General features: G+C 39.0%; 1 protein-coding gene across 1 annotated transcript; it reads left to right on the top strand.

The window, feature by feature from the left end:
* The first annotated feature begins 141 nt into the window (after nt 1-141).
* On the top strand, nt 142-10,712 carry LOC107098480. Its single transcript, XM_015396196.1, has 5 exons — nt 142-735; nt 5,111-5,289; nt 5,393-5,456; nt 5,578-7,592; nt 7,674-10,712. The coding sequence occupies exons 1-5, from the start codon at nt 480-482 to the stop codon at nt 9,270-9,272; spliced, it is 4,113 nt and encodes a 1,370-aa protein (XP_015251682.1). The 5' UTR covers nt 142-479; the 3' UTR covers nt 9,273-10,712.
* The last annotated feature ends 1,843 nt before the right edge of the window (nt 10,713-12,555 follow it).

The following is a 12,555-nucleotide window of genomic DNA, read 5'->3' as shown; positions in this document are numbered from 1 at the left end:
AGATATCCATAATAAAGGCCTTTATTATGGATATCTATGGGTCTAGATCCACGCTCCACTCCAGTTGGTGGCAGTAGTGCATCCGAGCGTCGTTTTTCAATCGGAATTACACAGGCAGAAGAAGAAATAAGCGGAAGTAGGCATATTTTAGCCACAAATGTGGCATTGCGTGTCACGGTATGGTGCGTTTTTAGTATCGGAGGTTTACGTTAACTCGGAAATAATTTGTGACGAGCTCAGGTTTTGGTTTATTCCAGTGGTTTAGGTTATACAAAATTGCAGCTTAAGACAAGAGTTCGTGACCGGATATTAGCTCAAGACAAATCGTCATTTGGTGTGCGTCACACAAAGCAGAGAAGACGTCCTGTCCGTGGGAAGAAGCCATATTGGGTTAGCCGCTAATACCTTGTGTGAAATGCTTTCATTTTGAGAAGTGAGCTCTTCTAGAGATAAACGGGAGAAATTCGGCTTATATCAAGATGTCGGCGGACGACTTTCAGTCAAAGTATGCCTCCGTTATGGAGAGCATGTTAAAGAGCGCCATTGCAGAGACCACCAAACTTTTTGAAAACATGGTGGACGAGCTGAAGGCAGAAATATCTAAAATCAAGAAGGAAAACGAGGACCTGAAAACAAAATGTTTTCAGTATGAGACCGCCAAGGCTGCACCGTCGGCTCAAAGAGGAGGCGAAGCTGGCAATGCCTCTGAGAAATGCGACACGGCTGTTCAGTGTGGTGAGTGGCTATCCGTATTTTATTAAATAGAATTAGAAATAAGCACCGGTTCTCTCTTTTTCTGAGTTGTTGACAGTTTGTAATAAACCTTAACAGCATTTAACATTTTTCTGTTCGCTCAGTTAATGGCTGTTGCGTAACATGTAGGCCAGGCTTAGGGCGGGATACGTAAAGCGAGGGAAACCATACTGAGGTCCTCCGGTGTAAGGAACGGTTGGGATCAGCAACGGCTTTGGACTTCTATGGCGGATTACACCAAATATGTCCTCCAAATGTCACACTTTAAATAATTATTTTTGATCTCTTTGCACTAGCGAACCAGATCACAATTATTTGGGAAATGGTGCATTTAACGCTGCTCATTTTCCTTTTAATTTTTTAAGAGTAATATTGCCAGTAATAACACGGAACTGCATAGAGCAGCTTGGTGGGCATTCTGTACTCACTCTTACCCAACTAACGTTTAAAGGTTTACTACTAGACCAACCTAGAATCAATACAAATTTTAAAAAAATGTTATTTGTGTAGAATAGTTATTAATTGCATGATTGAGTTTTCTCTAAATTTTTCTTCTATTCATCTAAGAGCGTGGAACGTTAATTTGATCTGTGTGTATCTGATTGACTCGTGGTGCTTTATTAATTAAAATATTTTGAAGGAATAACTTATAAGTGTCTATAAAGCTTATTCGGCACAAGTTTAATTAGCGGTACAATTTTAAATATATTTGCTTCTATTCCAGTTCACACAGATTTTGTTTTCTGCATGCTCCCGTCAATACTTCCTCCTTTCTTGTCAAGAACAGACTCTGTACGGACGTTCTTATGTCGCTACCATTGCCACCAATCCTGCTATGAGAAAGCTTGTGTCCTGTGCTGGAAAAGGAGTAGTTCCAGTTATGTATTGGGGCAAAAGTAATCAAAGGTTTTTTTTTTTTTTTTTTGTTAAAGGTCGAAAACCAACTTTTAATCAAGTTAGCCACAGGGTCTATAAATCTGATCTAACAAAAAAAAATTGGGATTGAGTAAGGTAGGGCAATTGGATTGGGGCGATCGACGACGGTATCAGCCCTTCAACAAGCCTTTTCTATTTTTTGGGGGGGATCTGCAGGTTTAGAGGCAGCCCATAGGGGGAAAAATGCTGTTTTTTATGGTACACACACAGACTCCCTCTAGCTGCAGCTTTTTTTCCCAGTGCCACTCTGCAGCAGCGATTTATCTACTTGAACTTGAGACAGAAAGCAGGAACCAATCCAAGCAAGAGACTTGTCATTAAAAAAATTAAATTATGCAACCAAACAGAGCCAAAGAGAGGCCTTTTTTGTGTGGGTGTCAGAGGTCACTCTGTCTGTTATGGGTTTGACTTGCACACTAATATGAAATTGCACAACAGCAAAAAAAGTAAAACAGGAAAATTCTCTTTTCAGGTGAAGCTGGCCGCTTTCCATAAAAAAAAAGAAAAAACTGTATTTCATTCTGAACATTCAAATGAAGAACTGGAAAAAAGGAAACTATTCCCACATTTTTTTGAAAAGGAGATGAGCATCACGGATTTTTGACAAAATGACTGTAGCTATAATTCAATTCAGTTTATTTATATAGTGCCAATTCACATCACAAGTCATCTCAAGGCACTTTAGAGTTCAGCCAGATCATACAGTCCAATTGATTCTATAAATGCATCTTCCTACACCACCTGCTTTATTTTGGTATGGCCATGGGCTATACAGCAGCTATATGTCCTGTATTAAACTGATACTGGAAACGCATTTGGTCAGCCTGCTTTGGGTATAACTAGAATGATTTAAAGGCACATAGTGTAATTTTTGTCCGCTAGACCTGTAACCTTTATGTCTAGCGCCCCTAGTAGCTTTTGTTTGAAGCCTGCTAGCCTTTATTGCCTGTATTTTTGCTTCAGCTAGACATAAAAATATGACTATATACTAGAAGCAAAGTGTTAACTTACCAGTCTAATAATAAATGTAAGAAAAGATCAGTTTTACATCCAGCTTCTTCATTCTGCCTGCACCAACAATTAAACTAAGCTTGACTCTCGTTTTTTCCTCGCTCACTATCCTTTTCACCTTTTCTCTTTTCAGCCTCCTCAGAAGATTTTGATTTTTTTTCTTGCCTCAGCCGTGGCCAGTGGTCGAGCAGGCGTAGCAAAATATAGTAACGCAAAAGCCTCAACTCTGTGACTATAAAGCAATACATTCTTCCAGGTCACTTGACCTGGCCTACCATGGTGCATCTTCTCCCAAATTACATAGGCAGTATTTAGGCGGCTTTTCTCTATGAAGCTTTGAACTCAATGCTAATCCAGACATTTTGAATTGGGGAAACGTCTTCAAACTTGGAAAATATAGTCCAGTGGTTGGTTTTTAACTTTTTTTGGAATGGCTGAGAAACTTCACCAGCTTAAAGCCAATCACGTTTTCTCTCCTAATTTAGTCAGGAGAGTTTTATCATACGTTTGTGCAGATTTACAAAGTTGAAAAGAGCTGGACCTTTCTTTGAAATCATGACATAGTAACTAATCAGGGACATGTAAGTGATTTTTTTTTCACTTAAAATGGAATACGGAGGTAATGTTAACAAAAGTAGGGATAAGGAATGGTCTCAAGACGTCTTTAGGTGGCTTAAAAAAGGACCTTTTAATTTAGTCCTGGACGGATTTAATTGTCTTCACTTACCTCCAGCACAGATCCCGCTCCGTCACTGCCCACTGCTTAGCATCAATGCTTTCCGTAGGGATAGATTTACATGGAAATGCCGCAGAATCCGATGGTCAACCAGACGCAGCTGTGAATCAACCAAAACGGCCTTTTAATTGAGGACACGTTTAGCATTAGTGTTAGATATTAAGTTTCACCTGTGCTTTTATTGTGAAATGTCAGATCTGGGAGGCTGTTGATTAACTAAATATTAAACAATAATTCCAGCCACTAAATAAGGTAAAAATGCCCACTTTTATATTCAATGCCAGAACACGAATGACATTTGATGTTATGCAGATACTTGTAATTCATAGTTTCGATGGTAGATTTATCCGCACAAACGGAGTAGCGCTGAAAAATATTTTCTCTTCTCTCTCAAATCTTTGTTTCTTCTCTCAGATTTAATGCTTCTTGCACAGATATTTTCTCCTCTCGCTTGCCTCCTTCTCTTCGCGCACAAACTGCGCTCTGCTCAAGTCTCAGATGCGCTCGCAAACCCGTAGGCTCTGCTTGCGGACTTTTTTTGCTCTCTCTCAGATTGGATCGGATCGTCGCCTAGCAACCTTTCCAGCCAATAGAACGACAGCCTCGGAAAGGGTGCGCTTGTCTAGCTTCACACAGATGAATGTCATCCAATTTAACCTGGGTCCAGTGTGTAAATACTGCATCTGAAATGCTACCGATTTACCTCCCAATCATTCACATTCACCAGACCTTATCCGTACTCACATTCGCAGCATTGCACAGACTTCTTTTAACAAATATTTAACAGAACTTGATATCAGTAAAAACGCATTTTGTGTTGTATTGGCATAGACAAAAGCTGCACAAACAGCCACTCCGTATTTACTGTAAAGATGGGATCAAAATGAGGAGGAATCCCATGACATTATGCACAGCTCCTACTTGTTAGAATGTTTTATACTTTATCTTCACCTGCTCCCAGTTGTGCTCATGCCCAGTGGGATTGAACCTACATAGAATACATTGATCCACTACCATTTAAGTAGTAAAGTAGTTTGCCCCCATAATGTTGTGGTTACAACAGACATTGGTGGGTGATTTTGATATGCATTAGTTTTTCTTAATATGTGTTTCTGATATCTGGAAAAAAAAAAAAATAATAATAATTTTCCTCATCAAAGTGTATATGTCAAACAAAATGACATTTTTTATATCTAGAATAAGTCTGCTGGATGTTTAGAAATTAATTTCAGATCTCTATATTCCTTCTGTTTAAAAAGCGTATTAGGTCTAATTTAAAGTCTGAACAACTGTTGCGTTTCCTCCATCCTGCTTAAGTTTTTTTCCATCGTGCTTAATGCAGGTATTTTTTTCACATGGGGCCGTCGTGGTTATATTCTTTCTTGTACAAACTAAAGAAGTAATTTTTTTTTTCATCACTTAATGCAACATTCAAGTCTTTAACATAAGTATCTCTAAGATATAATGTCGGAATTAATGTAATTAGAAAATGTTAAAGTCTGAGGTATTGATTGTTTTACATCATTCTACAAAAAAGCAATTGTGACTTTAAAAGCCAGTGTTATATGTTAACTTTATCAAATTTGTCCAAATGTTCATATTCATCTCTTGAGTATAAAATGTATGGATTTTTGCTGATAAACACTTGTTTTGCTTCATTCTTTTAATTTGCAGATCTTGTTCCTTTCCGGACAGTTGTGGTGGAGCAATGTCAGCCATTAATACCCACAGGGCCAGTAAGGCAAAGTCAGGAATACGGCTATGGGTATAAAGACCACAGTTTACAGGAGCACGACTACGTCTGTTTTCAAGACATACCTACTCCGATGGAATTGGTAGCTGTTAAAAAAGAGGTGCGTTGAAAACTTAATTTCATGAAATAATTCCCTTATTTTTTTTTATTGTAAATGTATTACTTGTTACCTTGCTTCAACAAGCTCTGATACTCCTCTACAGTCTGAACTAAAGCGAGAAGATGATACTGATTTCGCTTGTAAAGAAGTTGTGGATGGTGAAAAAGGTGAGATGGGGATTTTAGATGGGGAAGGGGTGTCTCCAGATGTTAATTCTATAAATCCCTATTTTTTAACTTTGTTATAACGTTTCAATAATTTTCCCCCCTTTGTCTTTCATTGGGCCAGGTTCACGTGGGGCTTCTGATGGTCAAGATAAAATTGGAGCACAATGCATAAGCGACACTTCAACTGAACACATTACAGTACCTCAAGAAAATACAAGCCCAGAGGTTTTACAGTTATTCAGTTTAGACACTGGTAATTCACAGGTAGCCCAGAAGCAATCCACTGAAATGCAGTGTTCCTTGGTTATTTCACTTAAAGATGCTCTGAGGGATGATTTAAAGGAAGAGTCTGAAATGATAGAAGTTTCAAAACCTAGTAGCTCCGGATGCAAGCAAATGTTTCTTCAAGTATGTAACGTGGAGAGTGCAACTACACCTAATAAGAAAACTGCTTTAGATTCTGCATCAGTCGGCGCAGAAATTGCAGGTGATGAATTAACTAATAAAGTCTCAGAAAGTGGAGCCAGTTCACAGCCAGTGTCATCATCAGGTCGCAGAAGAGGACGACCTCCAAAAAAATCAAACAAAGAATGTGACAAAGGTTCAAAACATATGGACTTAACGGATCCATCAGCAGAAAAAAAATCACCAGATCCATCACCTCCTTTGGTGATGCAGACTTCTCACATCATCAATTCATCAATCAAAGAGAGTAAAAATACTCCCTTGAAAGGCAAAAACATAGATGTTGAATATTTGAAAAGCAGTTTATTCTCTAGAGAGCAGCCTGCACTTCAAGATCATGATCCTGGGAAGAAAAAATCTGCAACTGTTGATAAAACACCTAAAAGCGCTAACGGGTCATCAGATATACCACCACCAGCTACTTCGGGTTTGCTTAAAGCTGACGAGACCTCTGTCAGCCTTCAGGATGCCTTGCTGCTTGTTGAAGCAATGAATCAGCCAAGTGTGGAAAAGAGCGTTCCCCCATTAAAGGTCCCATCACAGCCTAAGGTGATGTCTGGATCTGCTTCATCTGTGGGTTCCCTTAAAACATCTGAGACCACAATATCGAAATATGCTGCTACTGTTAAATCTTTTCTCTTGTCAAATCAAACCCCAGTCGTACCTGTCATTTTGACAGACAAACCTCCAGATAAACAGGCAGACGTTGAAAAATGTAACGCGCTGCAACCATCACATTTATCTACACAGCTGAAGAGTAGTGCCTCATCAGCTGCTTCAACTCAGGCTGACGTAAAGTCTCTTCCACTTTCTCGGAATTTGCCTGTACCTAATAAGGTACCTCGTAAAATCATTATTCTCCCAAGACCTTCTCACACATCTGATAATGCCAAAGCATTGTCTCAAACCATTTGCTCTGCAGTTAAGTCTGCCACTCTGAAAAAAAGTAATCTACCTCTTTCATCTACAGAAGCAAATATATTACCTTGTGAAACACCCGCGCTTTCCCCAGTTCCACAAAAAACTGTTTTCTCCAGAGAGGATCCTGACACTCCTTCACAGTTTTACGGCATCCAAAATGATCATCAGTATGTGCTTCCCCAACCAATAACTATTGTTTCAAAACAGTTGTCATCTGGTTTCTCCAAAGAACCTGGGCCTATAGCTCTTACAGCACAGGAGAACAACAACGAACCAGCAGTTCCTGTTCCCCCAGACACTTCAAATCAGTGGATATCTGACACACAAGAATTAACTTTATACCTTTCAGATGATGAAACATCTGAAAAGCTAAATTCAACAGACAATCCTAATTCTTCTGGGGAAATTACCTCTACTGCTGAAAGTATGATTCCTGGACAAAAGTATTTAGTTTCGGTCAGATTAACCCGCCTCCCATTATCCATTTCAACCAAAGAGTCAGTCTTAATCTCAGAGCTTTTATCAAAAGGTATCATCCAAGAAAAGCCATCCACTGCTCATCTCTTAGAAGAGGAACCTGTTGATGTTGATCTTCAGTCACCAGGGCCCACCACTCCCGGTCGACTAACTCCTGATTTGGAGCTACACAAAGATGCTATCGTAATACAGAAGGATACAGGTGATCCTCAAGCTCGGATGGATAACGTTCAGTTCCTGGCCAATCTCTCTGTGTCACCCTTGGAAAACGAGGTAAAGCACAATGTTGCATAAAAGTAGTAAACCTTTTTTTCAGTAAATATTTTCTAAATTCATGTTTTCTTCTATTTACAGTCTAAAGTTAATGAAAATTCAAACTCCAAAGACACCAAATCCGTTGTCTCACGACCGCAAAGTCATCTACACGCTCATTCTGGAGCAAAAGAAAGTTCATCTAAAAAAGCAATGGAAACTGAAAGGAAGACGGACAACACAACCAAGAAAAAATGGCTCATTGATCAAGACTCAACTGAAGAGCAAGAACAAACAGTTATTGGTGATTCTCTAAATAAGATTTCTGGTACTCATGAATCACGACTTGGAGGTGAACCAGACAATTCTACAATCTCTGGAGCTACAAATGACGCAAGAGATGTAGGTTTTAAGATGCCCAGATCTGGTAGACAGGGTGCTGGATCAGAAAATATAAATGATTCTACCTCTAATAGTTCATTGAGTCCTAAGATGTGTACCAAAGTAGTTTCAAGCCCTGAAAAAGCTAATTCTTCTGAAGATGACAGTGGCTCAACAACTGAAATGTGTGCCACCCCAAGTTGCTCTACATCTAAATCTAAGCCCAGAATGAAATCGATAAAAAGAAAATCCTATTTTTGTAGTCCTAGGGATGATACAGAAAGTTCAGAGGGATCCATTACTGAAACGACTGAGAGTGAATCTGAATCCCCCAGTCCCAAGCAGTTTAAATCGGCAGAGAATAGCAGGACCCTAATCGCTGGTGAATCAACCCCGAAGAAACAAAAATGTGTTTGTCCTGGTCAGAAAAAAGCCCACAAATATGTAAATGACAAGGGGAACTCAAAGAGTAAAAGGGTTGGGAAGAAAAGAGGTAGCTATAAAAAAAGGGAATTTAAGTTACCTGTGATTCAGTCAGGGGTTGCGAAGAAGTGGCAAGCTAAAGTATGGTATCCTCCAACACTACCACCCAATGAAAAGCCCATAACGGAAATAATACGACCACCACCTCCGAAAGCCGAATATAGAATTCCTGATATACCTTTCAGAGCTCCACCAGTTGTATCACCTTTACAGCCGTTGGCTGTCATCGGCAGGCATTTGTTAAGGAACCAGTGTGGAGAATGCGGCCGCGTTTTTAGCAACAGCAATGCCCTGGAAAGCCACGTCAGCCTCCATAAAGTGTATCGGCCTTACTCATGTAAACTCTGTGGGAAGTACTTCCCAGATTCACCGAGTTTTAAACGTCATGGCCGGGTACATCGTAACGGCAGGATTCACGTCTGCCAGCAGTGTGGAAAGGGCTTTGTTTACCGTTTCGGTCTTAGCAAGCACATCCAGTTGGTCCATAGCAGAATAAGACCTTTTATCTGCCAGGTGTGTGGCAATGGCTTTTACACAAAGCGTGATGTAGAAGTCCACATACGGATTCACACTGGAGAGAAACCTTTCCAATGCCACATCTGTGAAAGGAGATTTACACGGAAAGTTGAGTTGAACGTCCATTTGCGGTGGCACAATGGAGAAAAGAGACACTGGTGTCAATATTGTGGAAAAGGATTTTTGGATTATAATAATTTAAAAAGACACAGATATATCCACACTGGGGAGAGACCATATTCCTGCCCCCACTGCCCAAAGAAATTCAATCAGACCGGTCACCTCAAAAAGCATGTTAGAAATTTGCATAAGAGTGAATAGGAATAATTTAAAAACTGGGTATTTTCCTCAGTAAAGAGATGTTTTTAGTTGCTTTAAGCAGCACATCTGAAAATATTTAATTTTTTTTTCCTTTCTGATTCCTATTTCTGTTTAAAATTAGTAGAGACTATGGCAAACGGTGTCTACAGAGTTTACAATTTAGGGAATGGCTTTATTCCCCTCTAATAAAGAATTCATTATTTATGAATGTGAGGGATCAGGGAAAATGGGTGGTTGCAGGTATAGAATGCGACTATAGATGCACTGCCAATCCCTAAACTTCCAATGGAATTTGCACAAAATAGATGCAACTTAAAAAAGTTTTTTTTTTTTTTTTTTGTGGAATTCAAATGTTTTTCTCTGTTTGCAATGAGGGGGGCAATCTTAAGATAAATGTAAGCCAAGCTGCTTTCCTTTTTTTATTTTGAGGAATAATTGGTTCTTTGCATTTTTTGCTATCTAGGAATAAGGTACCAGATTTGTGCTTAACCATAATTCTGCATATCAAACTCTGTTAAAGGTGATGACGCAGGAAAATTATCCGAAAAACGTGTCTAATGTAAAGTAAATTGCCATGAAATCTGCATGTTGAAGCTCTGTGCCATTCTGATCTTAAGTTCTTAGGTGATACGATTTGTCCCGTTAAAAAAAATATATATATATTGGACAATTTTGAACAGGAATCTATAGATTGACATTGGAATTTTGACCAGAATATATTCTTTATGCAAGCTTTTTGTAATTTAGAAAATTTTAATATTGCAGTTTGGTCAATGAAAAGTTTTTTTAGACATAGTTTTGTTTGAGAGCAGTTATTCCACATATGTAAGCATTTACTAATGAACTTATATAGGAGCTGTGGAATTAATTTGCTTTGTTTACCTTCTAGTAACCCTGCCTTTGGCTGGAATATAAAGGTCTTGTAATGATCTTTATTGACAAGATGTTTACACAGAAAGTATGCTTTTATTTTGACATAAAAGGATTATCTTTATGTTTTAATTTTATTGTCAATGTCATTTTATTTTTTGGTTAAATTTTTTTTTTTTATCTAGCATTGCTTTAGTGCAGGCATCTGCTGCAGGTTTTGGAGGCTTCCTTTCTCCAGCACAGCTGATTTTCATTGACTGATTAACAGACTTTTGTTGAACTACACTCATCAGAATCAGCTGTGCTAAAGCAGGGGAACCTCTACCTGCAGGGGACCGACTTAGTGCATGCCTGCTTTAGTTTGCAGTGATTTATTTTAAAAAGCGCTGGAAATGCTGTTTAATACCTATCTTGGTTGCATTTTAAAAGCAATACGTGGATTGTTTTATCCTGCAATGTTAAAAAATGGGGAACATCACAGGCTCTAAATATGTAACTTATTGAATTCATTTGTACATATTGTAAATTATCCAATTTGTCATTTTCAGATTGATATTTTGTTGATTTAACAATAAATGATGTAAAAAAAAAAATAAATCTTTTTGGGTGTATGTTGAAATTCATAAGCATCTATTTATGGTATTAGGGAATTTGACCCAGTATGAGCTGTGAAATGGCTTTAGAAAGCATATGAGGTGTTTGGGACAAGACTAATGATAAAACCCGAGGGAAGCCAAAACTTACCATTGGTACTTTAGGTCAGGCATCCCCGTCCTCGAGGGCCGCTGTCTTGCAGGTTTTAGAGGTTTCCTTGCTTCAGCACAGGTGATTTTAATTGAAAGCTGATTAACAGGCTTTTGGTCTACTGCAATCATTATAATTAGCTGTGCCAAAGCAGGTAAACCTCTAAAACCTGCAGGACAGCGGGTCTCGAGGACCAAGGTTGGGGATGCCTGCTTTAGGTGATCCCAGAATATGCTGAAGACTTGTGCTGGTTTAGAAAATCTGCCACCTAGACCTCATAACCCATTGGCCTCACATGTTTAAGACAGGCGGCGGGGGACTACCTTAGTATTCCCGAGCTTGTGTTTTACATTTCTTTTTAATAATTTTGGTTTAGAGAACTTGATAACATGTGACTTCCAAACCTTGACAAGGCAACACTAGGGATATGGACTTAAAACATTGGAATTTGTGCCTTTCTGTATTTTGAAGCATAAATGGAACCCAAACCTTTAAAAATAATTTCTTACATTGAGATCAATAACGTTCAATTGCTCCCACACATTGGGGCTGCTCAGTGGTACAGTGGGTAGCGCCGCTGCCTTGCAGACCGTCCCGGAGGCATTCTGCATGGAGTTTGCATGTTCTCCCTGAGCATGTGTGCATTCTCTCTGGGTACTCTGGTTTCCTCCACCAGTCCAAAAACATGACTGTTTGGTTAATTGGCTTCTCTAAATTCTCCTTAGGTGTGAGTGTGTGTTTGAATGGTTGTTTGTCTCTGTGTTGCCCTGTGAAGGACTGGCGACCTGTCCAGGATGAACCCGCCTCTCGCCCGTAGACAGCTGGAGATAAACACCGGCACCCGTCGCGACCCCACTCAGGATAAAGCGTGTCAGAAAATGGATGGATGATCTCACATTGGAAATATTTACCTCTGCATTTTACCCATCCCCTTTTGCAATTGGAAGTTCAGGGTCTTGCTCAGAGACCCAGAGTGGCAGTCTGTGGGAGTCGGCTCGAACTCAGGCTGCAGCTGAGCCTGTAGGCTGCAGCTCTCCATATTGATATAAAAATTATCTGCAAAATACATCACAGCTCCTCTAGGGCGGGAAGTCGCAAATCTCTCCTTCCTTTACATGAAGGAGATATGTCTGAAAATTCAAAGAATCGCTTGGATGTGTATTTTTTTGTAACATACTGATGTCATTTTGCACATCTCTGATGTTGCTGCTATTTTCACATGTCCATCCATAACTGTAAAATGTCCATAGCTGTATATTCATTTTTATTCTCCAGATGCACAGTATTTATATTGTAAAAATACTTTCCAGTACAGTATTTCTTTTTTAACTCTTCACTATTCTGTTATTCTTATACACTTTTCTAAGGTCCACATTTGTGTGACCACTCTTGCTATAATCTTTTGCCGCTGTAAAACCACACAAAGGGATGTTCTATTCTATTGTATGTAAATTTGGACTCCATATTTTATAATTCCGCTAAAACTTAAAGGAACCTTTTAAAATTGGTTCTTTTGTGACAGAGGTTTAAAAGAGACCTGTTTTGACCTACTTTCCAATATGCTGTAGTCCTAATATTTACTATTATTTAGGCCATGGGGATTTATTTAATTGAAGGTGCTGTTTCAGGATTTAAAACATGTAATGGATGTTATAATGCTATCTAAATA

Source organism: Cyprinodon variegatus, unplaced genomic scaffold (genome assembly GCF_000732505.1).
Source record: "Cyprinodon variegatus isolate N-32 unplaced genomic scaffold, C_variegatus-1.0 Scaffold780, whole genome shotgun sequence".
NCBI classification, from domain to species: domain Eukaryota; kingdom Metazoa; phylum Chordata; class Actinopteri; order Cyprinodontiformes; family Cyprinodontidae; genus Cyprinodon; species Cyprinodon variegatus.
This window is presented reverse-complemented; position numbering and strand designations above follow the sequence as displayed.